The sequence below is a fragment of the Vanacampus margaritifer genome, chromosome 12 (genome assembly GCF_051991255.1).
Source record: "Vanacampus margaritifer isolate UIUO_Vmar chromosome 12, RoL_Vmar_1.0, whole genome shotgun sequence".
Classification (NCBI taxonomy): Eukaryota; Metazoa; Chordata; class Actinopteri; order Syngnathiformes; family Syngnathidae; genus Vanacampus; species Vanacampus margaritifer.
The window spans coordinates 10941798-10968896 of NC_135443.1; the positions used below are offsets into that span (position 1 = coordinate 10941798).

Below are 27099 nucleotides of genomic sequence, written 5' to 3' on the forward strand. Positions count from 1 at the left end.
ATAATTTAGAAACTAAAAAATTGCTTTTCTATGACTTGTATGCATGACGGCACGGAGATGCATGTGGTTAGTATGTATGTTTCACAGTCAAGAGGTTTTGGGTTTGAATCTGTGTGGAGTTTGCTGTGCTTGGATTTTCTGTGGCTATTTGGGTTTCCTTGCACATTCCCAAAACATCCATGTTAGTAGGATAATTGAAGACTCTAAATTCCCAGATGGAAATGTGTGGGAGTAAAATGTTATCTGTGGCTGCTTTTATTTATTCCTGGGTAGCATGAGCATTTGAGCAGATGTGTGTGGGATGATAAAATTACAGTTTTGACAATATCTGCTTATCTGCTGACTTTGACTCAATGGGAACAAGGCCACAACTGTACGCAGTCCGCTATTAACACATTTCCAGTAAGACTGCAGGACATACCCAGAGCGATAGCCCGTTCTTTTCTCCCCACAGCTATTCCTCTGGATTTCTCGAGGGGTTTTGTTCCCTGTTGGCAGAATGCCGCTGTGGTGTACAAAAGAACAATACTGTGTTCAAAGTGTTTGGTGGGAAAAAGGCACGTAGCGTACATCATTACATAAAAGAACTTCACGCTACATTACAATCAGTATTGCCACTTAATCATTTATAGGCTATTTAGTGGTAAAGTCCTTTTGGCATGTAAAAAAAAAAAAATACAGTATGGGTATAACCTGTTGCTTTGTAAAGTTACACATTTTGTTAGCTTTTTTTTTTTTTCATGAAAAAAGGAAAATGAATATTCAGCCAACCTCTCTGCTCCTTGAAAACTATTTTTAACTCTTAAATAAACCTGACTGAGGACTGCAATAACCACATGCAAGGTTGATTTGATAGTGAGCAAGTCAGTACATATAGTCAGTGTCCTCTGGAGAGAAAGTGAGAGGAGCAAATTCTAGAGGTAAGCGTCTGCATTTAATATTGATATATATATATATATATATATATATATATATATATATATATATATATATATATATATATATATATATATATATATATATATATATATTGAACGTCAAATCCATCATGTTTCAAGATTGCAAATTAGAACACTAAGAATAAGCACACTGATGAATACAATGATAACAGTTTTTTTTCTTCTTCACTGTAGTCAAGTCAGTAATGATGATTTTATCTGCGAGCTGTGTTGTTGGTCTTGATAACTTGCATCTCAACTTCTTCTGGAAACTTCGGACAGGTTCTTCCGTCACGTGATCACAGCAAATCCATAAACGGATGACAGAAATAAATAATTTCAGTCATACGTTTACCGGCCAAGATAAAGTGTGGTTTCTAATTTGAACAATTCAATATTAACATACGTCTGACTCGGCCTGTCGCTGGAGGACCTAAAAATAAATAAGTAAATGAATAACCGCAGTCATTTGGTTAAGCGGAACCTTTCATGAGTGCGTTTGAAACCAAACGGACTATTTTGTTCGATGCACCAAATAGCTAGTCGAACCACTTCTGACCAGGCTTCTTTAATATTAATAATCTTCAGCAACTAGGTCCGCGATAATGTAGACATTTTTTATTTTCAACATAAAAGACGCGACGTGTTGAAAAACCGAATGTCATTATGCTACGCGTTTAAAAAGGTGTTACGAACCTCAGCCAGCAACATTGTTTTGGTCGTTGACAGGACTGTCACTGAACGAAGCTAGGTGCAACGCGGCTGTTTGCAACCGTAAGTAATAAAACTGCTTATTGTTTTTTCTTATTTTTGCTACAAAGCAACGACATTGTCACTGACAGACAGACGGATTGTTCAGGTTGCGTCGAGTTTCTGTCTGCTGCTAGGTAACATCCTCCCTGTCACCTGTGCAGTGTTTGATTCGATTTGTACTACCGATTGTACTCATGCTGGTCCTACTAGGGTGTTCACATGTGATGTTTTAATGTTATAATTTACAGCACTTTTTTCTGTTTAAAAAAAATCTGTTTATAGAGGGAAACCATGGCTATACTATATTGCAATTTGTCACCATTAATTACAAATACAGTGGTTGTATTGTGATTTGTAATTATTTTAGTAGCTTGTTTAAATCCACATTACAATCAGTGATTAAATTGTTGTCAATTCATCCATTCTCTCCCCTCAAATTAGTAATCTGAAGATTTCCATTCTGTGCAGGCCTTCAGGATGGCCCAAGCAGACAGCAAAGTCCTGATTCTGGGAGCCTTGGCTGGGGTGGCTGGCATCGGCTTGGCTGTGGCATGTTACCAGGGCTATAAGATGAGACGGAGAGCCTCATTGCCAGCGCGCTACCTGCTCACTAATAAAGAACTTTCACCTGGCATGACGTTAATCAATAGTCCCGGTATACCTGGAGACCAGATTGAGGTACTGGACCGCCTTGAGGCCCTACTTCAGTGTGTGTCAGAGCTGAAAGATGAGATGAAGGCATTGAAGAATGCCTTGCCGATGCGGCATGGTCAAGTTGTCGAAGAGCTGCGGGGAGGTGATAGGACAGATGCACATCGAACTGCACCTCTCCACAGGACCACACCAACGCGGAGGAAAAGAGCTGGAGGCAGCATTGCTGGGGCCATAGCAGGGGGGCGAAGTTCTGAAGAAGCAGAAAGTGAGGGAGGGTGAGTATTAACATACATAAGGGGTGCATGATGATTGTTAGGTCCGTTTTAACTTAATGATCATAGTGATGTGTACTAATACTTTTGAGCACCCTACTGTATTGCAAACGTTTGTTTAATTGACCGCTGTCACTTTAAGCATAAAAGGTTTTCAACAGAATCATACACTATGTCGTAAAAGTTCTGTCAGCACCTATCTACAAACCCCCCATATAAAAGACCCCTTACCCCCCCCCCCCTTCAGATGTGATAGATGTGGAAGCTGAATTACTAACCAGGTGCAACCAGTAATCTGTCTGCAAATCAATACAATTCTACATTACGTCATCATGTGCATTCTGGGAAGAATATTATTTAAATGGATAAATTTCAGAAGGAGAAACTATCACACATGAGATGACTTGCAGTAGTTGATTTTGTGTCTTTAAATAACCTGTCTAAAAGGCATGTGTAAACAACAAGCTAAGTGGTGCCAGTTTAGCACAGGCAAAATAAGAGGCGGCGGAGAGAACTTTTCTAATTGTACGATTTTGAAATGACGTAGACAAAGACTGTTGTGACATGTTGTGTGTTGAGCAGTGCAATTTTGGCCCTTCTGTGATCCAAGGTCACAAAAAATAGTCATGCCGTATAATCATGACTCTGCATTTCAGTGCGTCTGGTTCATTCCAGTACACTCGAAATTAGTGCTGGTGTCTTGCGATGCCTTCCGGAATGTTCCTTGGTGATCTAAAGTGCAAACCCCTGTTTTAAAAACTCACAGTCTCATGAGTGCACATGCCATCTAGTGGCCGCTATTTGGGGTATTAATAAAAAAAAAAAAACAATATTAGTGTGTAACATGCCCACTAACCGCATGTGCAATCTATTAAACCAAAACACACAATTTATCACCAGCTATTTGGGATGATAGTAAATCAGACTTCATAGATTTTTTATCTTTGACTTTTGACCATGTCATCCTTTATTTTTTCAAGCACAAATGAGTCACATATTACCAAGACTTATCACATCACACACTTTCAATGATCACCCGTGACATCTAATGGAAAAAAGAAAAACTTAGTGTTATCAATATTTTTTTTTAGGATGGTAACATTACTCCCCTGGAACACATACATTTCCATTATTTGGGAAAAAGATGCCCAATCCAAACAAATCAGAGGTCGACTGTCAGTTAACAACAGAATTTCTTCAACCATAACGAATGTATTACATAATTCAAGTTTGACAGGTCTTAGGGTAGATATAGAACTTGTATGAAATTTCCTCAATGTCATCCTGACACACTTTCCTGTACACATTGTTTACAGAGTTGGATTTGGCCAAACTAAGACGTTAGTAAACTGTAAAGTCTCTCCCTTAAGCATTAAAAAAAAAATAATGAAAACCAGCTCTTAACTCGTATCAGAAAGAACCATATTACTTTCCTATTTTGTCTCAGATGTGTGCAAAAGAATTGCCCCAATTCTCGGTTGTGTGGTATAACGTATTTGTTTTAGATTCTTGTGTAAACAGATGGGTAATGAAGGACCACATGCCTTGTCGCCCATCTTTATCAACAGCCAAATGCCTTGAACCCATGGCAACCTTTTGTAACATAAACAGAGGTTTATTTTTGTTTTTTTGGGTTTTTGTTTTATAAACAGGCATCCACTAACTTGACTATATTCCACATAAAATCAGACACTTCAAGCTCTTCAATGACATTCAGCAAAAACATTTGGATCAGTCTTCTATTCTGATGTTTCACTTTTTAGGTATTTGCTCGCCATATTGCACACAGACATTATACTATAAAATAAATCCCACCATGCATATAACTCCTTTAATTAAAGAGTTTTGTCTTACTGCTTTGTTATTTTTTTATTTTTTTAATCCAAGGGTGTGGGGGCGAGTGGCGAAGGAAAAGGGATCAAATTCCACCCCTTTAGGGAATCATGCTGCTTTCCCACCAAAGGAGCCAATTGCGCAATTTGTCCTTTCAGTTCAGCTCAGATGGCATTCACATAACATAAATAATTCTCAAACGGCAAGGCCGGATAGTGACTATGCTAAAGTTATACTTCTTGCATATGTTGCCACAGCTAGCTAGCTCTCTGCACGTTGGAGGAGAAAACAAAACATCAATCAACCTGTCGGTGTGCCAAGCTGTCAGAGGCCTCATTGAAACATGTCTTGTAGAAACTTGTAATTCAGAACAGTATCCGCTGCATTCATTCACGTCATGCGACTGTAGCTCAAGGACATTACAGCTTCGTTTTTGTTCAAATGCATTCATGACATTGGAGAACTGTTGATTTAAGCATAAAAGTAGTGTTTAATGACGGGCAAGTCTGCTCAACATGCTGTCTGTTTCAAAGAAAGCAAATGGATTTGCTTGTTTATTTTGTGTAACTTCGTCATGGGAATATTTGCTCTTTTGATATTAATGTATAAAATAGTTTCCCTCTACAATTAGTTTCTTTTCATTCAGTTTTTGCAGCCAGTTTGGGGGGAATGGTTCTTTCTCGAATGCAAATGAGTCACTGCTCATCTATGCAAATTAGGTGTTGAGGTGTTTTGAACCCAGTATCTGAATTCTCCTTTTGAGTAATTTGTGCAGATGGTAAATGGTAGGGGTGTGCCAAAAAATCGATTTAGTACGATTCAGAATCCATTTTAAATGTCCCAAAATTGATTTCATTTAAATTATTTTATACTGTCTTGCCTTTGTTTGTGTGTGCCTTTATTGGGAGCACTGTTCATGTTGTACTCGATTTGACCACTTAGGGGCAGTGTGGTTCCACGCGGTCTGATACACTGTTAAGTAGTAGCCACATTAGAGAGTAGAAGGAAAAAGTCACGATCAAGTTATTCCAGTAAAAGTTGTTGTTTTTTTTGCAGTGTGGAGCTGTTGTTTTGGGTGATAAAAGTGCTGCGAGTAGTGCGCTAATTAGCATTAGCGAGTCAGACTGAAGTAGGTCTTTACAATTCTTTGCACATCTATAAATTAAAGCAAAATTCATTGTCAATCAAATCATTTTGAATCAAAAATCATTCTTAACCGAAAATCGATTCTGAATTGAATCGCAGACCCAAAAATGAGACATTCAAAGATTCCCACCCTAGTTAATGGACTTTTACTTGTATAGCGCTTTTCTACCGTACGTATTCAAAGCACTTTAATGCGTTTGCGGTTGCAAAAGTTGAGGATCGAACCCACAACCTCCATGTTGGAAGACAGCCACTCTACCACCTGAGCCATGCCGCTCACATGAAGTAGATGAATGACCAAATATGGTTAATTCCACATCTTGCTGACAGTCACAGCTTACAAAATATTTTATTCTGCCCTTTTTCTTTTTATCAAGTGTGCATGACTTTCAAAATGAGCTTCTGCCTCTTGGGAACAAAAGGTTACAATGCTTTAAACACGTGCTAGTTGTTATCGACGAAAGGTTCTGATTGGCCCTGGAAGTGGCAACTGAATAAGCTAGCCTGCATGCTCAAAGGCCCGCTGATGTAAACATGGTAACATGGGTTTGTTTTTGTACAGAGTAACCAAGGAGATTTGCTAAGCTCTTTTGAAAGCTTGCCATGTCCTTTGGGTTCTCTGTACTCGGTAGCTCTTCTAATGAGCACATATCCTGTGGACAAACAAGCACCAAAGCTCTCAATAATTTTGGAGCATGTTGCTTGTTTGAGGTTTACCCAGCACTGTGCTCTTGTTTCCACATATGTAGTGCAATACCAAAAGTGAATTTCCAGCCATAAATCAATCAGCAGCCTCATGGATTTTATTATACTTTGTACAGTTTTATTTCATTGTATCATTTTAGTTTGGCAGGCACCAGGCATCTGTTTGAACTACTCTGCTCTGCCTGCAAATTACAAAGCAATGCCACAATTATGAGTTTTATGAAATGGAATAAAAGGTTAAATCAATGCCCAGCTAAAAACTATAGCCTTCAAAGTGAATGTCATTGATATTGGTGACTTGGTTTTGAGATAATGCAACAAAAATCAAGAAAGGTGTTTCTTTTGGTTTTTGATTTTTTTTTTTTTAACTCATTTACTGCCATTGACGGCTATAGACGTCAAAAAGTCATTTGAACTATTTCTATTAGTACCCGTAGGCAGTATTTTATTTTAAAATGGCTTGGTCAGAACCAACAAAAAGCTAAAAACGGGTCATAATAACGCCTAGGGGTTAACATTTTTTCCCACTTTTGTTAACAAGAGTATGGAAACCTAGATATTCTTACTGTACATTTAGAACAGATATAAAATGTGTGATTAATCAAGGATATATGCCCCCCAAAAAATACAAAAAAAATACTGAATTTGATTCTCCTGTTGTCATAGAGACCTTGTAGTGGTGTGAAAATGCTACAAAAAAAAGGATAATTGTTTGGTTGTTTAATTCAAATCAAATTATGACATTTCATATAGTCAAACAGCTTGTAAATATAGTATATTAAATTATTCAATATATAAATGGATACTCCTGCCTTAATCTCATGCATAAATATGGCTGGGATTGAATGGACTGATGTTGATCCAGTCCTCATTCTTCATACTCTCCAAATCCTGAATGTTTTAAGTCTTGGCAATATGAAGCTTCAGCGCCACCACCGATTTGTTGCTGGATTAGTGGCCATAGAATGGCTAAGCCACTCCATGACCGGTGTAATCTTTTCACCTCAGTGATGGAACACTGAGTGATAGTCTTCGGGTCATAACTTGACGCAAATCATGCAGTTAGGACGCTAATTCCCCTCACTCAACTCAGCGGCAGCAGATAGAAATGAAAACAGCAGTGGCCCCAGTATTGAACCCTGTGGAACACCATACGTTCCGTTATACATGTGAATTCATATTGCACATTTGTCTGACCACTTTCTTTCATTCCTTGACATAGTTAGTGTGAAGGGATTATAATAATAAATAAATCACACGACGTAACATCACAACAGCCACAGATCGACTACTGAGCGCACCAAATTGCCTGCAGCACAGATAGGCCAAGCAATTTAGCAGGATCACCAGCGAGGGCCAAGCGGGGCATATCGTCATGAAACATTTCAGTCGGGTGTGTGTCTTGACCTCTGCCGAACCCCTGAGACTGACTCACCGAATCCCTAGGGTTCAGTTGAACCCGGGTTAAGAACCACTGCCTTAGTTACAAGCAGTTACTTTGCAGATTTACAAAGTAAAACATTTTTTTCCAGCTATGTGGGTTTATAGATACATTTTCATACAGTTAGTATATTGTGGTAATGCAGTTCATAGTTAACGTTTGTTTTGCCATCACACCATTGTGACATCATCATTGATGTTGTTGACTTGTTTAATTATGGTTCACATCTGTGGAGCACAAATGTCCTCATATTACGTCTGTAATCATAGCACTAAGGCTGGAAGGTGTGTGCTGCGGGTGGAGTCGCGCCGGAGCCTGCGGCGCAAGGCACCTGTCGGGTCACTGATGTTTGTGTCTGCAGCCCGCTCTGACACGCCACTCGAACCATGGCCTATAGCCCAAAATATTCCCTTAACCACCATTGACGCACATGGAGCTTAATAGCTCGTCTCTCTTCTTTTTTTTTTTTTTCTCCAACTTTGTGTTTCTCATTTCTAGCTCTATTATTGATAAAGAATTGCACTTGATTACTGCTTTCTAGGTGCAATCTTAAATTGTTACTATGTACTCACAGTAGTTGAAAGGCGTGTATGAAACATTTCATGTGAGTGTTGCGTGCCTCACCCTGACAAACAAGCCTCCCTGTCTTTGTACAGAAGCCCTCAGGTATACAGGTAAAATATCAAAAATGACATCCGCTAATATTGAAAACAATCTTGTAAACAAATGTGACATTGTTCTTTCACATTCTGTGAGCAATTGACCAACAAAAATGGTTGTTGTTTAAGCCATTTTTATGATTTAGCAAACACATCATATTACTCTGCTATGACTAGAAACTGTGATTAGTGAAGCGTTATTGTTTCTGGTAAAGCCCAGAATATTTTGTGACATAACACAACACCACAGCACTGAAATATTTTCTATAATACGGAGGACCTGTACTATAGAAATCAATACAAATTTATGTAAATAAACAAGGATCCTTATGGAATACAATACTTCCTTTCATTTTCACCGTCAGGGTTCACCGAATTGGGTCACTCACATGGTTTGTTTGGCACAGTTTTACACCGGAGGCCCTTCCTGATTTTTTTTTATCAGTCTTTTTAATCCATTTTAACCATCTTAATTTAATGTAATTATTTTAGATGAATTTAACATGATTTTTTTTGCAATGTCTGAATATTATTTTGTTTTCCCTTTCTGTAATGCTTTTAATGTTAAAGCACTTTAAATGATCTTGCACATGAAATGTTCAAATGTAGTTGCTGAGTTATGTTATCAAACATGTACCATCTGCTTGAAAGGCAGAAACATGTACAATAAAAGTAGTTTCCATATGATGGCCGCCTGCCATTTTTGGTTTGCTGAACCGAAAACAAAATGTTTGTCTTATTCCGTTTTTGCTGTGGCTTTTAGTACTAGTTACACACTTAGTAATTGCATGCAGTGACAATGAACTGCAGGTATTTATTTTCTACATTTGTTGTTCCAGGTATATCACTGCACTGACAGACTCTGATGAAGAGGATCAAAGTGATGATGAAGAGTGGGACGAGAGGCAGGAGGCAACAGACGAGTTAACTTGCTTACTGGAGAAGATCGACTCTTTGCATCAGGGCACAGATGCTGACAAAAGAGAAAGTCTGAACATCCTAACAACGCAACGAGAAGAGGTTTGTTATAATAGCTAGAAATGGCCTTCGACTCAATTTTGGGATGTTTTCAGTCACTCACTTAATATTCATATGTTTCTAGTTTGGACAGAATTCAACGTTTCTTTGGCGTCTAATCAGAGCACATTGCGACGTTCATGACATCAGCTCCACACTCGAAGAAAAGAAGAGCCATGCAGAAACTGGTCATCTTAATCTTATTTTGTCTTATTGTTGTGTATATATATATTGTATTATATGTGGGCTAGATTATGAACAGGTTTTCTCTACTACACTAGACCCCCGCATGCTCACCAGTCGGCATCTGCAAATTCGCTTATTTGATGTTGTTGTTTTTTTCCTCAGTATAAAATCCCCTTTTTTTATCGAAAATTTGAGAGGTTTATCAGCATTTTCGGAATTTTTTTGGGGGGGTGGTTCCAAAAAAAATAAATAATCCAATGTATTTCATGGCCGTTAATTTTGCACAGATTTTTTATATTCGTGGCCCGGCCCTGTCCCCTTCCTCCTCACCTCCCAAATAGTGGGGTTCCATTATACATATTGTAGTTTTAAGTTGTAATATTAACATTGGCCACTAGATGGCAGTCATGGCTTAGTTGTGTGTTTAACGAGTCTTAAACTGCCCTAGGCTGAATATTATAATTTTTTGGTGTGGATTTGGAATAACATGCAATAATTTTGAAATTTTGAATGAGTTGATTTATGTGGGGGGAAATGCACCAACTGAGTTCTTGCACTTAATGTTGGTTTACTGTTTGATGGTTTAGTGCCGTCCTTGAATGGTGATTTTTATGCGCGAGAGCCCTTTGAACTGGAAAAAAAACAAACCAAAAAACAAAATGCAGGTTATTTTTATTCCCAAGAGCCATTTGAACAAAACAAAAAAACTAAATTGCAGTATGTGGTTATTTTTTGATTGTTCAAAGTTTCAAACCCTTTGCTGTCAAAGCCTGGAACTTTTATACATGTACTGAAAAACGTATTATAAAAATTTAATATATAAAGATAGTATCAGTATAAAAAAACAATAACAGATGCACATGCATTTTTTTCCCCATATTTAAAAATGTATTTTAATTGCGTTCTTGCAAATTGAGTTAAAACAATCTCACTAGGCTAACATCTTTTGAGATAATTGAGAATAAGTGGTATAGAAAGCAGATGGGTACATTATCATTATTTTCTGTCATGTATACAGTATGTTTGTTTAATTATTCATTCTTAAACATTTCTCTCTTAGGAAAGAAGGTTGGTGAGGATGCAGTGGCGCTGAACCCGAAATGTGCTGAAAGTCACCAATGGTATGTTCAATTATTTATTGTTGTGTGTTCTATTCTCTGTTCTTTGAGCTGTTACACCTTCCATACATAAAATGTACCTATGAAAGAACAAAGGTACAAACATAAATTCACGCAAGACAGCTTGATGGCTTATGTTCAATCATATAAGGTTGTATTTTCAAACAAGTCTCACAAAACTCCCTGTTCAAATAACACAAATAACTATAGAAACGCTTCAACAGGTAAGTGGCAATTTTTACAATAAGGAAGGCAAGCGATGGTTCAAATGTTTGTCTCCTTCTCACGTTCAGATCACCCAATCACACCCCCGAGAGTATTTTAAGTTTGGGGAATGCCAACAGTTAAACTTGGCTCAATAAACTGACATTTACGTGGATGTCACGAAGACGTGATGAACAGCAGGCATTTATTGTTGCTGTACTTCTATGTTGGGCTTACTTCAGTTATTCATATCTACAGATGTGTGTTGCTTGAAGCTATTTTAAATCTTACAATTAGGGCCCGACCGATATGCACTTTTTGAGGCTGATACCGATTTTTGGCAGAAAAAAATAACCGATTATTTAAAAATATATATTTAATGCATAAAAAAATATATTTGTTGGCCTCTTGGGGGCAGTGTGTTGCGATGCATCCACGTTGTACACATTTAAAGTTAGTACAGAAGAAAATTGCGATTGAGTTCTATTAAAATAACTAGTTTTTCACACATTGGGAAGAATTTGAGCCTTTGCGTTGTGTTATCTTACCTGTGGGTACGTGTTCCCACAGCATTTGTGTGTGGATTTTTGTTTTTTTTTTAAGGAAAAAAACTCTCCACGTTGATGCTAATTTCCTGTTAGCATTTGAATGGGATTAGTGCTAGGCTAGCTAGCGATGTTTTAAAACTGAAGCATGTTTTGTATTTAAATATACAGTGGATGTAATTCTTATTGTCGTGTGTTTAGTTTTACAGTTAACTCCAATTACACGGCTTAAAGGACGCTTGGGGGACAACAGAAAAAACAGAATAACATACGCTACACACTTGCTAGTTTCCAATGCTACGCAAACAAAATGGTGCATTCAAGGTACAGTAATTTCGGGACTATAAGCCGCTACTTTTTTCACATGCATTCGACTTTGAATATAAAGGTGTGGCTTATCCATCAGATCACAAGGGGACGCAGTATAAAGGAAGCGCAATAGCGTCAGACAGAGCAAAACAAACCAAGTGACCCCAAATACAGTAGCAGAGACGGAACGAGTGTGAGACAATTTGCGCCCTCATTATGGAAAAGAAAGTAGCGGGAACCCGGTGCGGTAACATTAAAACACCTGCGGCTTACAGTCGGGTGCGGCTTATATGTGTAGCAAACTCGAGTATTCCCCAAATGTAGCTAGCACCGCTTATAGTCAGGTGCGCCTTATAGTCCAGAAATTACTGTACTTTCACAGTGTCGGGAAACTTCGGTTTTCTTCGATAACGTTTTAAGGGAAAAATAATCGGCCGTTGTTTGAAGGACGATCATCGGCCGATTAATTGGTCAGGCACTACTTACAACTTTGCCTGTGGAGCGGATGTATTGATTTTAGTTTTGCTTGTTAACGTTGCATTCTACGCATTATTTTAACCATTTACATTCTCTGGTTTAGCACACTTGAGTTGTTTCTTATTGTTAACTTGGACACATTGACGAAAAGGAGGAGGGCTTATTTTTTTTTTCTTGGTGTGCCTACCTAGATGCTTGTGAAATCCCCTTGCTTTTAATGTGTTTGGCAGGATGGCATCAGAAATCCTGTTGGTATTTGTGCAAACCTGGTTGGTACATTCCTCATCTGAAATGATGCTCATGTCAAAACTTGACTACTCATCATACACGGAATCTACCGCTGTATTAGAGAAGACCCACTGACAGCTTTTTGAGTTAAAAGAAATACTCTAGTTGCATTTGCTGAAATCTGGTATGGCTTTTAGTGTATTTTACGCAAGGTATATGGTGTTTGTTTTTATTTAGAGTGTATTATTTTGTGCATATTTGAATACACAGCTTTCTAGTGAAAAACACCGAAACTGACTCCAGTCATGTTTGTTAGGATATAATTAGCATTAGGTCACTCATGTGCTACAACGCTTAAGGAATAGAACACTGTGTTTGTTTAGTTAATTAAAAGAAACAGCTTTTGCAAAGCTTAATTTTTAATCCTGCACCCACTTAATGGAATTTGCAAGATCCTTAAACCGAGTAAATACACAGAGCAAAAAAGATCAGTGGTTACAAAGTACATTGTAAAGGGGAGAGGCAAGAACTGGGAACGGTACCAGGCCGTGTCACAAGGAAGTTTATGTCTGAGGTAACTGTTTACAAAGTGTACTGATGCCGTGAGAAAACTTGTCACCTGTTTTCCTATGTGCCGCCCTGCCTGTCACAATTTGGCAGATGTTGTTTCGTAGAGCTGCCGTTCAGTTTCTGTTCCGTCCACTGAAACTACTACGGAACATTCCTTGCCCTGCTGAATGGAGGGATTTTGGAACCTTTACCTTGCCAGCTATCCTTTTTTATTTATTTATTTGTTTTAACTCTGGGTGGATCTTACAATTTTGTTATCTTCTAAAAAGTGGGGGGTGGGGGTCTGAGTCCATGACACCTATTTTTTCCCCACCTTTTTCAAACTCAATGCTCCACTTAACCAAATAAGTTATTTTGTGTGATTGTAAGCAAAATCAATGGCTTACTTCCCTCATAATGTCATTAGTACATTACAAAGCAAGCCTTTTCTACCTGGATGTCGTCCAAAAGTTTACCAAGAAACGTCATTCTGTAAATCCAGTTGGGTTAAGCACAAACCCTGTTTAGTCAAACCAGTTGTACACGTATCTTTTTTTGGTGTCCAATTACTGTCTGTGATCTATAAATATAAGCAGCTAAATTGTTCCATTCACAAAATAATGACTCAATCACTGTAGCAACTTTATTTTATTCAATTTTATTTGAACTACATGTGTTGAGAAATTAGTGCCCATTGTTGGACCTGAATTCAAGCTTAAAAAGAAAATGAGTTTATATACATCCAGATGCACTTTTAAATCTCTTTATACTACATCAAAAATAATATATGTTTATTATACAGTAAAAAAACAAAACAAAACATCGGCATTGGTTTGCACGTTAAAATCATTATGTTTCACAAAGATTGATTTTTTTTTATTGTAAATTCAACACATTCTTATTTTCATCACTTGCCTCAATTCTGATTCTTAATGTACCAAATATCATTGAAATGAACAACCCTAACCTGTTCTTTAAAATGATTGACAAGCACATACTAATGGCGCACCGATCGTGATCAGCCGATTTCCGTGGAAAAGTGTGTGATTGGCATATGCCAATTAATGCCTTTCGATCACCCCAAAAAAAAATCTCGTCCTTTGCACATACATACAAGACATTTCTGAGTCTCACACATGCACCATTCTTTCTTGGTAATCGGCATTGCATCATCCAAATGCAAAATTAACATCCAGATCAGTGAAACTGCTTTAAGACATTTTAAAATGTAGTGCTTAAGAATTTTACTCTTCAATCATGAAGTGTTTTAACAAGAACTTAATTTCAAACTCATAAGCCAAAATCACCCTCTTACACCCTTATATGAATCACCCATATTTGGCTCATAGGGGTTCTCGTAATAGTAATTTAAAAATCTGTTACTACAAACTGATTTGCAGAACGATATAAATATATTTTCTAAGCGTTGAGTCACAAAACAATCTTGACATTTTTTTATTTATTTGTGAAGCATAAAAAGTTCTCATGCCCTACCTAACTAAATAAATGGAAAGTAATGTGCATAATCTTCCATATGTTCTTAATTGTCAACTGAATATATTTAAAATAAGTGACGTTTAGATATCTGCTCTTTAAAGTGCCCTAACTTTGACGTAAAATAAAATTAACCAAATGACTGCTCCGTAAGCACGGAAAACTTAAAATAACTGCTTTTAAAACACTGAAAACTATTTACTATTGTAAAGGACTTGAGATTTCCGTTATCCATCATCGTCATCGCTAGAGTCATAATCGTGATTATCCTATAGGTATGAATACTATTTTGAGGCACTGTATGCACACACTGAGTTCTCAGCAGGCCGACAGGTGGTTGATGCATTCACTCTTAAGCCACCTTCACTGATCTCACCATGCAAAATTCAGGTCATGTGGATGATCCTGCCTTTGGGGCCTCTGTGATTGTAGAGGTGTGCGGATTAGCAGTGGAAGCCTGTGGCCAGTCAGAAAGGTTGTCTTTGACCGCTGCAATGATTTATTTCTGGACATTCTGTTGCCTCGCTGATGTTACCATGGCAAGATTGGTCCTGCTCCCAGAATCCTCGGTAACACGGGGCTTCAACTTAGGGTCTGCAGGTTTCCTTGGTATGGAGTCTTGAACAGGGTTGTCTTCGAATGCTTTAACCAGGAGTTCTGTCTTAAAAGCAATATTGACACATTTTTAGCAGTTAGTTATATTTAACTTGTCTGAAACTGGTGGGGTTCAGTAGTCAGTGCCTCCAACAAGGTTAAGAATCACTATTATCTCTTTGACTGCCAGACGTTTTCAGAAAAGGGATGCCGTGGGTGCCAGCCGATTTTAAGCATTTTTACTGATCTTTCAAAGTCCACAGAAAATTATGTGTTTGGACTATGAAAACACATACTACCAAATGAAAGATTGGACTCTCATCTTTCATCAGAAAAAAAAGTTTGTTTCTACCTTATTCCGTTTTTCAGTAATCAACAATAGAAAATGGTTAGTTTCACCTCTGTTTTGAAACAAACGTCTTTTAACGTCTTTGGCACTCCTCCCTAGGATTTTACTAGACGTTATTTAACGTTTTTGGCAGTCAAAGAGTTAAAGACAAAATAATCATGATAAAGGAAGGTTTAAAAAAAAAAATACAGTTTGGCAAAACACCATCACGGCTAAGCTAGTCATCTATTGGAAAACAGTTTTCATATACCTATCAATTATGACTCCAAGTATTCTCACTATGCTCACTAATCATCCATTTTCTAAACCAGTGAATCACAGAGCAATTACGATGCAGACAATAGCGTGACCAACACACTGCATGATTGTTTCCATCTGTTTTCCAGATTTGCACAAAATGAACAATATCTCTCTCTGATCATTGTAATTATATGTATCCTTCCCCTAATCTCAATTGGGAGACTGAGTGATTAGCTCAAACAGTAGCCCGCCGCCAAATCATGCACTGTTAAATAAATCCCCTTGCACATTCCAGTACACAGTCACAGACTCGTGCAGTGGCAGATTCCAACTGCCAGCAGCACCACCCTGGTACATAAAAGGTGTTTATGCGGCGCTGTGGTGTTTGGCAGAGCACCAGCAGCCTTGCAGTGAAATACCTTGTTCAGCTCCCTCTACTCTTCTCCAACCTCTGAACTTCATTCATTCTGACAATACAGATACCGAAACGCACCCACCTGCTCTATAGTCCAAGTCAGTTAAATAAATAGTGATGATGAAGGAAATAATTGTTTTGTTTGAGAGTACAGTTACGAACATTCGAATTACAAACATTGGCGGATACAAACAAACGCCGACTGATGTCCATAAATGCCGTGAAATGCCGTATTGCACAGGTAAGATCAGATTTTTAAGTGCGCGCCACATCATGCATTACGGTACTGTGCTGTAGTTCCCCTTTCTGCCATAACCCTGCTGAGCAGCACCGCGCCATACTAGCATCTCATCTCTCTCTCTCTTTCTTTCGCTCTCTCTTGCTTGCCCGGTAGTAAACTTTATGCAAGTAAACTTTATTTAGCATGGCTGAACGAAAGGCCAATGCATTTCTCGCTTGTGTTTGATCGCTGAGGTGACTCCACACCAACGTTGCTTTGAGCGGGAAACAGAAAGGGCTCCTCCCCTTCTGACAGGAAAAAAAAAGTTAATCTTGGTACCAGAGGTGGTGTGTGCTGCTATGCTATCTTGGTTGACAGTTGAACAGCTATGTACGCCATCGCTCCCCATTATCATCATACACATTGTTTTCAATTTTAAAAAATTATAAATTTAATGTATGTATAGAATTAGACAGCATAAATAAGTCTACGTATTGCACATAATTACATTTTATTTTTATTCTGTTTCTTTTTTCTTTTCTTTTTTTGAGTATGGCTCAGTGATATGGTGATTGTTTCCCAACTGGGAGGTTGTGGGTTTGATCCTAATTGTGACAATGTCAAAGTGTCCTTGAGCAAGATAGCAGCCAGCCTATGGTGTATGAACGTGTGTGTGTGAATGGGTGAATGTGAGGCTTTGTAAAGCAGTATACATGGCATAGCATAAAAAAACAGTCCATTTACCATTTTTAACCAAATATTTTCTACTTTACTTTATTTTATTTCCATGTACCTCAATTTACGAACGATTCGACTTACGAACAATTCGACTTACAAACTGCCTCTCGGAACCCATTGTACCCCAAACCCCATTGTAAATTAAATACTATCTAAAACACCTAAAAACCTGTTTGGAAGATTATTTCTTATTTCCATTTTTAATAAAACAGCAACATTTACTTACCTGTTGGCCACAGCTGTAGGTTGACCAAGAGTGTTTAAGAAAATGCATTTTAATTCCGTAGTAGAATAACTATCAGGATGGTACCTTTCAGGTATGCCATCATGTGTGGGATTATGGCTGAATATGACACCATGCAGAACAAGATCAAGAATGGCTACATTTTTAAGGTAAGTTGAAGTTGTTGTAGTTATTGCCCTGTTGCTTGATTACATTCAAATGGCACTGTTTCTCAACCTTTATTGAGTCAAGGCATGTTTTAGTTCAAAGGAAAATCGGTTCACAAAAATGTATACAGTACTGTATACAGAATAAATATGCACCTTCTGTCATGTAGTGGAAGAGCATTTAGTTGTTTTGTTATTGTATGGCTAGCATAGATAAATGAACAAAAACATTTTTTTTTTAATTAGAAGGTAATTTTTGTTAAAAATAATTGACATTGGGCAATTTCCCACATCACACCTGATGATTTCTCACGGCACACTAATTGAGAATCACTGCCTCAAGCATATATTGTACATTTTAGTTTCTGTGTGTGTTCCAGGCCTGATTTCAAGGTGCCGGTACTCGAAACAGCAGTGGCAGTTTTACGATCTGAAACTCGAAGTTAGAAGAATAGAAAATTGTTGTTAGTTTCATGCGATTCACGACGGTGTCCAATACCGCCCTCTTGTGGCCATTCTATGATCAGGAACTAGAAATTAAAAGAGAAAAGTTCATTGATTTGATTACATCATGGAATTTTAAGACCTTCCACAGATTAAATCTTACCTTTGACACCATGGCAATGTAATTTTCTTTATAAAATATTAGGTATTTTGCTGACTATTATTCTAATGCGGAAGTAAAACGCTCGGTTCGGTAAAACCCCGCCTCTCCCCGTGTGGTTGCCGCGCCCCTCTCTTCCGAGCCGACTGCTGCCAAGGAGCGCTGTGTGGCGCAAGACCAGGTGTTGTACCGCAAATTGCACCCCCGCCTCCTCATACGTTGTTCGAGTTGCCCCTTGATTAATTACGCAAAAAAAAAAAAAATCTCCAAAAAAACGGCATCTAGCCTTGTATCTTCTATCAGCGGCCTCCCCATACCACAGTTTACCTGATAAAGGTATTGACAGGTGAGCGAAAGGAGAGAAATACGTGTGGGAAAAAAGTGATCGAGAGGACAAATGGAAAAGCGAGAGGGCGGGTGCGTGAGAGGCTGAAGTGTGCGTCTGCTTTCCACGATCGCGTGTGTGAGAGATGTTTGTGAAATAGTTGTGGCTTGGTGCTGCAGGACAGATCAGGTCAGAACAGAAGGTGATGGAAATAGCTGCCGTGTCATGAATCAACTGTGGAAATGTTCACCCTGTCTGTCTGGTTTGCTCTTTCCTGCCTCAGGATCACCTGGATAAAGCCATCGAGCTGAAGCCTCAAGATCCCCTGTCCTACTACCTGCTGGGCCGCTGGTGCTATGCTGTGTGTGACACTCATTATCGCGCACATCTCTCCACACATCCATGGGCGCTTCCGCCCCAAAAGCCGACCCGACCTCTCGTCTCCCTTTGCAAACACACCCAACTGTTTCCCCCTTAATCACCGCCGCTGTTTGGGTTTTCCTCGAGGTTTGGCCATTGTTAGCTTTAAATCAGATTGTAAGCTAGAACTTAATTTTGTTGATGCAGCTCCCGATTGTTTTCACAATGTCTGGTCAGCCAGTCATTCTGTGCTAGAAGTTCATTTGGAGCATTGCATGACTCATATATTTTTGTAGTTATTTTTCTCGAGTTGCTGCAGTCCAAATGTCAGACTAGCTGTCAGGAAGGAAATAAGTTATTAGGGGGGATCACTTGTCATTAAAGTCAACAACACTCACATTTACTAATCACGCTTAGGAGTCAGGAGCAGTGCGCTAACACCTGATGTTTTCACAGGCTGCGTTTTATAGGCCCGCTGTCGTGTTTGCATGTCCCACAATGATCTACTGTTTGCACTCGGCAAGTGCCTCTGTTTGAAGGCTTCCGCGATGACGCCATGGCAATACTACACCTGTAATTAGACAGTGCTCAAATGAATAGTGTGAAGCAGACTTCTTCTGGCTATTATCATTGTCTGACAACAAATGAAATGAATTATATATATATATATATATATATATATATATATATATATATATATATATATATATATATATATATATCTTTTTTATTATTATTATTATTTTTATTTTATTTTATTATTATTATTATTATTTAAACATGCAGGTGGGAAGGTACCAGTGCGTAAACCACCAAAATACTCCCAAAGTCTCTTTCACGCTAAACTTTTTAAGTTTTTAATTTTGCTTATAATTGATTGGAGATATGTGCTCAAAAATCGGCCCCTCACTCGAATCAGTATTCCGAAATGACCAGCATCTCCATTTGTTTGCCAGTTAGCAACTTTTGAAATACACATTACTGCCATCTACAGGCCTTAAGTGGAACGGCTTCAGCCCAATCATACAGTGTCGTAAATGGTTAGCTTCGATTTTTATCACAGCGATTCAATTGTGCAATGTGAGTAGAAATCAAAATGTTTTAAAAATCGTAACACAATTAAAAGAGCAAATGCTATGTTTTCCATCCGTAGGACTTCTAACTTTATTGTACTCCATGGAGGATCTGGCGTTTGACCCTTAACTTGTAGGATGTCTGGTCTCATTGGTCTCTTCACCACTCGCCCTGTTCATTGGCTGTTGCCACTGACAGAGAATTTGTATATAAAAGCATTTTTAAATATATATTTTTTGAAATAATCTTTTGTGACACCAGTCCTAGAACATTTCTGCCTTTTATACACAAATTGTAATGGCAAAGTAGACTACACTGACTATTATTAAATGCATCAAGAGAGAAGTAAAAACTGCTTTTGACTGCTAACGAGATGCATTTAATAACCGCTAACAAAGCAAAGTTGAAAAAACACCATCAAACCAAACACCTACATTTCAAAATACTTTTATTGCTTAGCCTGGGGGAAAAAATAGGCAAGTAGCCATTTTTTTCAGCTTAGAACAGAGAATAGGTTCCAAAGAAAAATAACTGTGCGGAAAATGCTGAACCATGAACATGCGGGAGAAATGTACTCAAAGTACTCTTTTACGGAATCATGTTTGTGTGCAACGGATCGTGTAGTGCTGTTATCCACCATTCATCATAATGCCACCCTCTTAAAATAATTGCCTAAATCTTTTTCTTTCTTTCTTAAATTATTTTTTGGGGGGGCCTAAATCATCTCAGGATGCAAATGATTCATTTTTTTGTGAAAAATCTGAAAAAATGATTTAGGCAATTATTTTAAGAAGGTGTCAATATTTACATTTCCCCTTAGATTAACTTCAATGCATAAACAAAAAATATCATCTTATTCTGGTGTCCCTTTTGCAGGTTGCCCAGTTGTCTTGGCTTGAGAGGAAAGTTGCTGCCGCATTATTTGTGGAACCTCCCAGTGCCTCAGTTGAAGACGCACTGAAGAATTTTCTGAAGGTTCTGTATTTCTTCATTCATACCAATTAGTACTTAGCCATATCTATTTGGTTAATAATGCAGTGACAAAAAGAAAATATTCAAAGCATTCCACTCTGGCCTCTGCTACTATGTTGAGAAAATGTATTCTCACAAGAAATGACCAAACGGACTCTCCCTTATTTATTTGTCTGTCTTTCTACACCATTGTTGAGGTCGCCGGACCGAGAGGTGAGTTACATAACTGGTTGAATGAACCACATACAACTGCAGTCGTTTCGTCCCTGGGCCTGAGCGTTAACTCATTCACTGCCATTGACGGCTATTGACGTCAAAAATTAATTTGAACCATTTCTATTAGTTTAACATTTTTTCCACTTTTGTTAACAAGAGTATGAAAGAAAGCCTAGAAGAAAAAAATATATTGTACATCTAGAACAGATATTAAGCTTGTGATTAATCACGAGTTAACTATTGAAGTCATGCGATTAATTACAATAAAAAATTTGAATTGCCTGGCGATTAAATTTGTAATCGTAATTAATTGCATGACTTCACGAGTTAACTCACGATTAATCACAAATTTTATATCTGTTCTTAAAGTACAATATAAAAATTGTAGTTTTTCATACTCTTGTTAAAAAAAATAATAGAAATAGTTAAAATGAATATTTGACGTCTATAACCGTCAATGGCAATGAATGAGTTAAAATAGTGTTGAGCTGTATCGGCGGCCAAGACTTTTAGCACTCTATGCTACCAAACCATAGAGCGTGGGCTCGATGACCGATGTATATATCTTGAAAAGTACCTGTTGGGGCAAAAAAGATTCGGCGCCCCAGCATGGGGTTAGTAATTGGGGTCATGGGGTCACCCTGAACTGTTTTGAGTACTGGTGTCTCCAGCACTGTCAAGTCTATTAGCAGCCTGCGTGTGTGGCCCTGCCCACCAAACTGCCCCACCCTCCACCTGCCACATGATACAACCTTGGACTTAACCAACCCCAATTTAGACAGGGCGAGCTGGCCGCAACGAGTCGACTGACTGAAGCTGCACAGCTCATGCAAAAAAAAAAAAAAGAAGAAAACGAAGTCGCTATTAAATGAAGGCATGTGTTCCTGTGCCCCATTTGACAAACGCTCAATTTCAAATTCCTCCCAAATATCTCCTGTGCCAAATTCTCCGAAGCCAAACCCTTGGTGTGTTTAGAGAGGCTTAATGTGTGTTCTCACATTTAGATTGTTTATATAGTAGAGATGTGAATTTTGCTTCTGGCTAATATAACTGTGCGTGCCTCTTTCTTGCGTCTTGTATATCTTTACCCATCAATTTCTTGCTCCCTGTTATAACACGTTGCCCACGACATGGAAGCAAAGCTGCCAAAATACTTTTTTTTGTTTTTTTGTTTAGCGAGGAAGCGCAAAGAGAAATCAACATAAATCCCTCTGAAAGCTAACCATAGCGTTTTTCTCTGTTGTAGGTTGAAGATATCCAGCCAAGATATTCCAAACTCAACTATGTATTTCTTGCTAAGGTCGGTTATCTTATAGGGTCCTTTTGAAAGTATTTTTAATGTTGAAATGTCACCTCCAAAAGTATTGGAACAGCAAGGTCAATATGGGATCCAGGTCAAAATATGAATAGGAGACAAATGTTCCAAATTCTAGTTTTTATTTCATGCGCTTTGACAACTTAATTGTTTCTGGGGTGTTTCTCCCTTCAAGGGGGAGTCAACCTTAAACGTTTCTTGACAACAATATATTTTATGTGACCTCACTAGTCTAAACATGCCATTCTGATTAACATTACATTTGTGGAATATGAGTTATGCAGCGAAATCCAGCCGTTTTTTATCCATCTCACCGGGCGGCCATTTTGCCAAGATGACATCAAAGGTGGTCAGGCAACGACGAATCACAGCTCACCTGTTTCCTGAAGCTGAGCTGTGATTGGTTGTTACCTGAGACCTGAGCAACTGTGATGTCATTTTCACTCGACAGCCAAGTGGCAAAATGGCCGCCTTCTGATATTGATAAAAACTGTTGGATTTTGCTGCTTAACTCATATTCCATTAACGCAATTAACCAGAATGCCATATTTAGATTAGTGGGGCTGTATAGAACATTTTATTGTAAAAAAAAAAAAAATTGGGGGGGGTTTGACTTCCCCTTTAAGTTCTATTTTGGATTTGCAGTCGGTTTTTTGGGTCATGATCTTGTTGCATGGTGAAGCTTATCCCGATTAGTTTGGATGCATTTTTTTGTGAATTGCCATAGAAAATGGTTTTGGAGACTTCATTAAGAATTCATTGTGATGCTACTATTATGAGTTACATCCTACCCAAATGTCTTCAGTATACAACAAAGGATTTGACTTTGCCGTTCCAATACTTTTGCAGTGTGTTTTGACTTAATTTAAGCTAAAGTGTGTATGAATAACAATAATAACTTAAACGTTAGAAATGGGTCTTGGAGATGCTGTCTCAAAAGTTGCTTTGCTGTCTGGTTGTTAGTTGGGAAATGAAGTTATTCAATTACAAATGGGAAAAAGTGAACATTTCTAAATCTAAATTGCTACCTCTGACAGTCTCAATCAAAACTGAGCCTTAATATCTTTGCAAAGGCAACATTTTGAAGGCGGGATCAGAGTGCAATTGTACCTCATGTTTGTATCACCGACATATTTGTTGACATCCTATGTTGGCATTTATAATGTTTTCTCCTTCTGTGCGACAGTGCTACAGAGACATTGGGTACATGAAGAAGGCGAGGCAGATGTGTGAAGCTGCTGCATCGATGCAGTCTGTTTCAAAAGAGGTAGGAGTTGTCATATTAACAAAAAAAAAAAGAGTACTTTCTTGAACCTGTGCCCCTGCATGGTACCACACCAGCTGAATAGAATGACAAAAATAAACACATATGCTAATGTTAGCTTACCCTGTTCTTTAACTCTGGAAAAGGTGCAATGGAGTGTTTTATTGCGTCACACTAATATAAATGGTCCGTTAATAGGATGAAGACGCACAGAAAGAGCTTGACCTTCTCTTCCCGGAATTTGGATCGTTAGAACCCGAAGGTGAATTGGACCTGTAGCTTCTGCTGCTATAGGCCAACGTGTGTGCCAGTGAGTGCACTGAGACCATCAGAATTCTCAAGTTGTTGAGTTCCATCATCCATGGGAGCAAAATTGGCTGATAGAGTCAATGATCATTGTTAAGGTGGGTGTGGCTAGACCCTGGTGGGCTCCCCGACCTCATCACGAACGCTTGAATGGGAAGGTTGGACTTGTTGCTACTGCCTGTTCCGTCCCGTTTGTCAGCCACATCAACAAGAAAAGCAGCTCGGACAAAGCCAACACAGCCAGTGGCCATTTGTTGTCCAGTCTTTGCTGATGAGTGGCTCTATTTTCCCGCACCTGCCCGACGACATGAAGTAGCGCCAATATGCAACCATCACACGCAGTTGTTTTGTCAACGGTGAGAACTATTGATTGACACCGTTGGCGTATGTTCAGAGTCAAATGGATGTCATTCATCGTTGGCCTCCCTGCCAGTGGCACACCTCCCGTGTCTATGATGTCACGTCGTTGCTCTCACTACAGATTACCAAGTGAGTACGTCACAACTTGCCGTAATACGCCAATGGGTCGTAGTACACTAAAAGCATGTTGAATTATTTGACCAAAAATGATACCTGAAGCACGGTCACTTGCAAAATTTGCAAGTCATCCAAATACAATTGAAGCACAAGTGAAAAAAGTTTTTTTTGGGGGTGGGGGGGAGGGCTGCTTTGGGAGAGACACACACTAAATTCAGCCTAAATGGTGAGTTGTATTCTTAATCATTTGTTTTTATTTACTTCAATGTGGTTGTGTCAAACTGTCTTAACGCGAAAAGCCGTTTGTGGTGCAAGATATCGCTGGTGTCATGAATTAATCGACTTCCGCTTGACTTTTATCGCATTATAGCCGACCAAAGCATCGCATAGACATTTTATATGCCGTATATATTTCGGCAAATTCTTGAATCGAACCTTGGGGTTTCAATACAGAGACTAAGCTTGCAGATGTGTTTTTAAAATGCAACGGAGCTCCAGTTAAATTCTCTCTTAGACGTAACATTAATTCACAAAGTGGTGTGAAATGTGTTTTTGTGTTCTCTGCATATAATAGAGCCATTTAGAAGTAGGTTTTGTAACAAAATAAAATAAAATAAAAATTCCTCTGTAGTCCAAGCTTTGGATGTGTGATTTATAAAATACTGAATGTAAATTTGGGTGAATAATATTGTTAAATTATAAGGGTTGAGGTTTGATTTTTTTTTTTTAAACTGTTTTATCAATTACCAATTGCTTTAACAGCTGCACTCTAAGGGCCAGAGATGTATTTATTTCATTCTTTACATTTGTTTTATGTATTTTTAATCTGCTTTTTGGAAAGAAAAAAAAACTTTGTCACATGACATTAGTATATAGGCAAGGTGACGTGTTGCATGTGTGTGATTTTGTTTTATTGAACGCCAAAGAAATCCAGATATTTGTTAAGGATGCAGATAACCTTCTCAGATGCTGTTGGTACCAGAATCCATAATTAAATCTGCTAAATCAATGACACTATCGCAATCCTCTTGTGTGCTTTTATTTATTTATTTTTTTACCTTGCTGAATTATGTAATGATTTTTATTATAAACTTATTTTCAAGGCATGTACTTTTTTTTTGCCAGGATAATATTGACATTTTTCCCATATCTGATTCAACCAAAATAGCCCGCAGGTTTAGTCATGTTTCAACGTCTTAGTTCATGCTTGAACTACATTTACCTCCCAAATGAATTTAAATGACATGTCGGATACTGTTTTGAAAATGTTGTCTTCCTCTTCCTCCCGCGCACGTCATTGAAGAGGGCGGGAGAATTCTATGGAACGAGTCCTCAGACAGAGTCGATCTGCGGGTGCGATGGCCTCTAATCTTGATTTTGGTACATGCAGGCCTTGAGGAATTTACCTTCGGTTGCATAATAGCACCTCACATTTTTACCAGTGTTCTTTCTCCTCAAGCTCAAATTCCTGAGGAAGGATGAGCCGATTCTTTTAATTATTTGAAATCGCCTCACCTCCGCCTTCATGCGCGCTTTCTGTTTTGTGTGGCCACACACACACAACATGATTGCACTTCAGTTTCTTTTGTTCTCCACCCTATGAAACATTTGTGGAATTCCCGATTTGTTTCTCTCCTTATGGAGGCTATCAGCTGATTTAATGGCAATTACTTGTCAACTGTAGAAATATAAACGTCCTCAAATTGAAGACACAGCTGCATCCTAGCTCCAAACTAGTAAGTCAACAATAATTATAAAAAAAAAAAAAAGTGACTCACGTTATAAACACAAGCTGTGATCTACCTGCATGTTCTTACAGCATTTTTTTATTTTTACCATTTCTAATCCCTCAAGGGGGAAATTCAATTGGTTTTAAATGATACATTTAGAGTTGCATTTAAGCATGAACCTGCTCCATTGATGCATAAGAGCATGCAAACTCCTCTTGAATTGGTCGTGTCTAATGTTCATTCCGATTTATGTGCTAAAGCCAAAATGTTGAACTGAACAAAACTGCAGCAGCGTGTTGTGAATACTCCAGATTAAATGCGGAGGTTCTCGCTAATCTTGTTAATGCAGTCTTGACAGTACAAAGCTTTAATGACATCTTGCGCTTCTTTGTGCAATATTTAATCTTTTCTCAGCAGGCTTATGCACGTCCGACACAGTATGAGGGACTTCGCATATTGATGTGGAACTCTACAAAGGTTTCCGCCTTCTTGATATTTCTCATCTGCCAACTGCGGATTTAACTACTAAACTTGGTGTGTTTCCACTTTTAATAATATAGGTTAAAACCTGTGACAATTGGGGCACCTTGAAGTCGCCATCTTGAACGTGGCACTGTTAAAAACCAGCATGTTGACAACCTTATCAGTCATCATCTACTATACTTGTATCACACTTTTGTTATGCACTCCGCATGTCTCTAGCTGATCACGTACAGGATGTTCTGGCGGTGGGAGATAACGGCTGTGCAGGGAAAAGCATTCCCCAAACACTTCCATTTGTCCTTACCTGGTGAGAAGAGCACATCTGGGACAGCGATCACTGATTTGTGGCCCACACTTGTGTACTGAATAGAAATGGACCGTGAGACTTAAGCAGTTCAGAACTAAACACTTTTACTGCCCCACTCGATTGCCACTGTATTATTCCTTCAAAATATAGCCATTAAAAGCTAAAATTATGGCAACAAAAGTGAGTACACCC

At 38.4% G+C, this 27099-nt stretch overlaps 1 protein-coding gene across 1 annotated transcript; it reads left to right on the plus strand.

The window, feature by feature from the left end:
• The first annotated feature begins 1310 nt into the window (after positions 1-1310).
• On the plus strand, positions 1311-24976 carry rmdn2 (regulator of microtubule dynamics 2). The gene is made up of 11 exons (XM_077582656.1): positions 1311-1712; positions 2160-2620; positions 9241-9421; positions 9504-9606; positions 10665-10725; positions 17402-17477; positions 18687-18764; positions 20714-20812; positions 22272-22325; positions 23527-23607; positions 23803-24976. Exons 2-11 carry the CDS (start codon positions 2169-2171, stop codon positions 23881-23883), a joined length of 1266 nt encoding a protein of 421 aa, XP_077438782.1. The 5' UTR covers positions 1311-1712; positions 2160-2168; the 3' UTR covers positions 23884-24976.
• The last annotated feature ends 2123 nt before the right edge of the window (positions 24977-27099 follow it).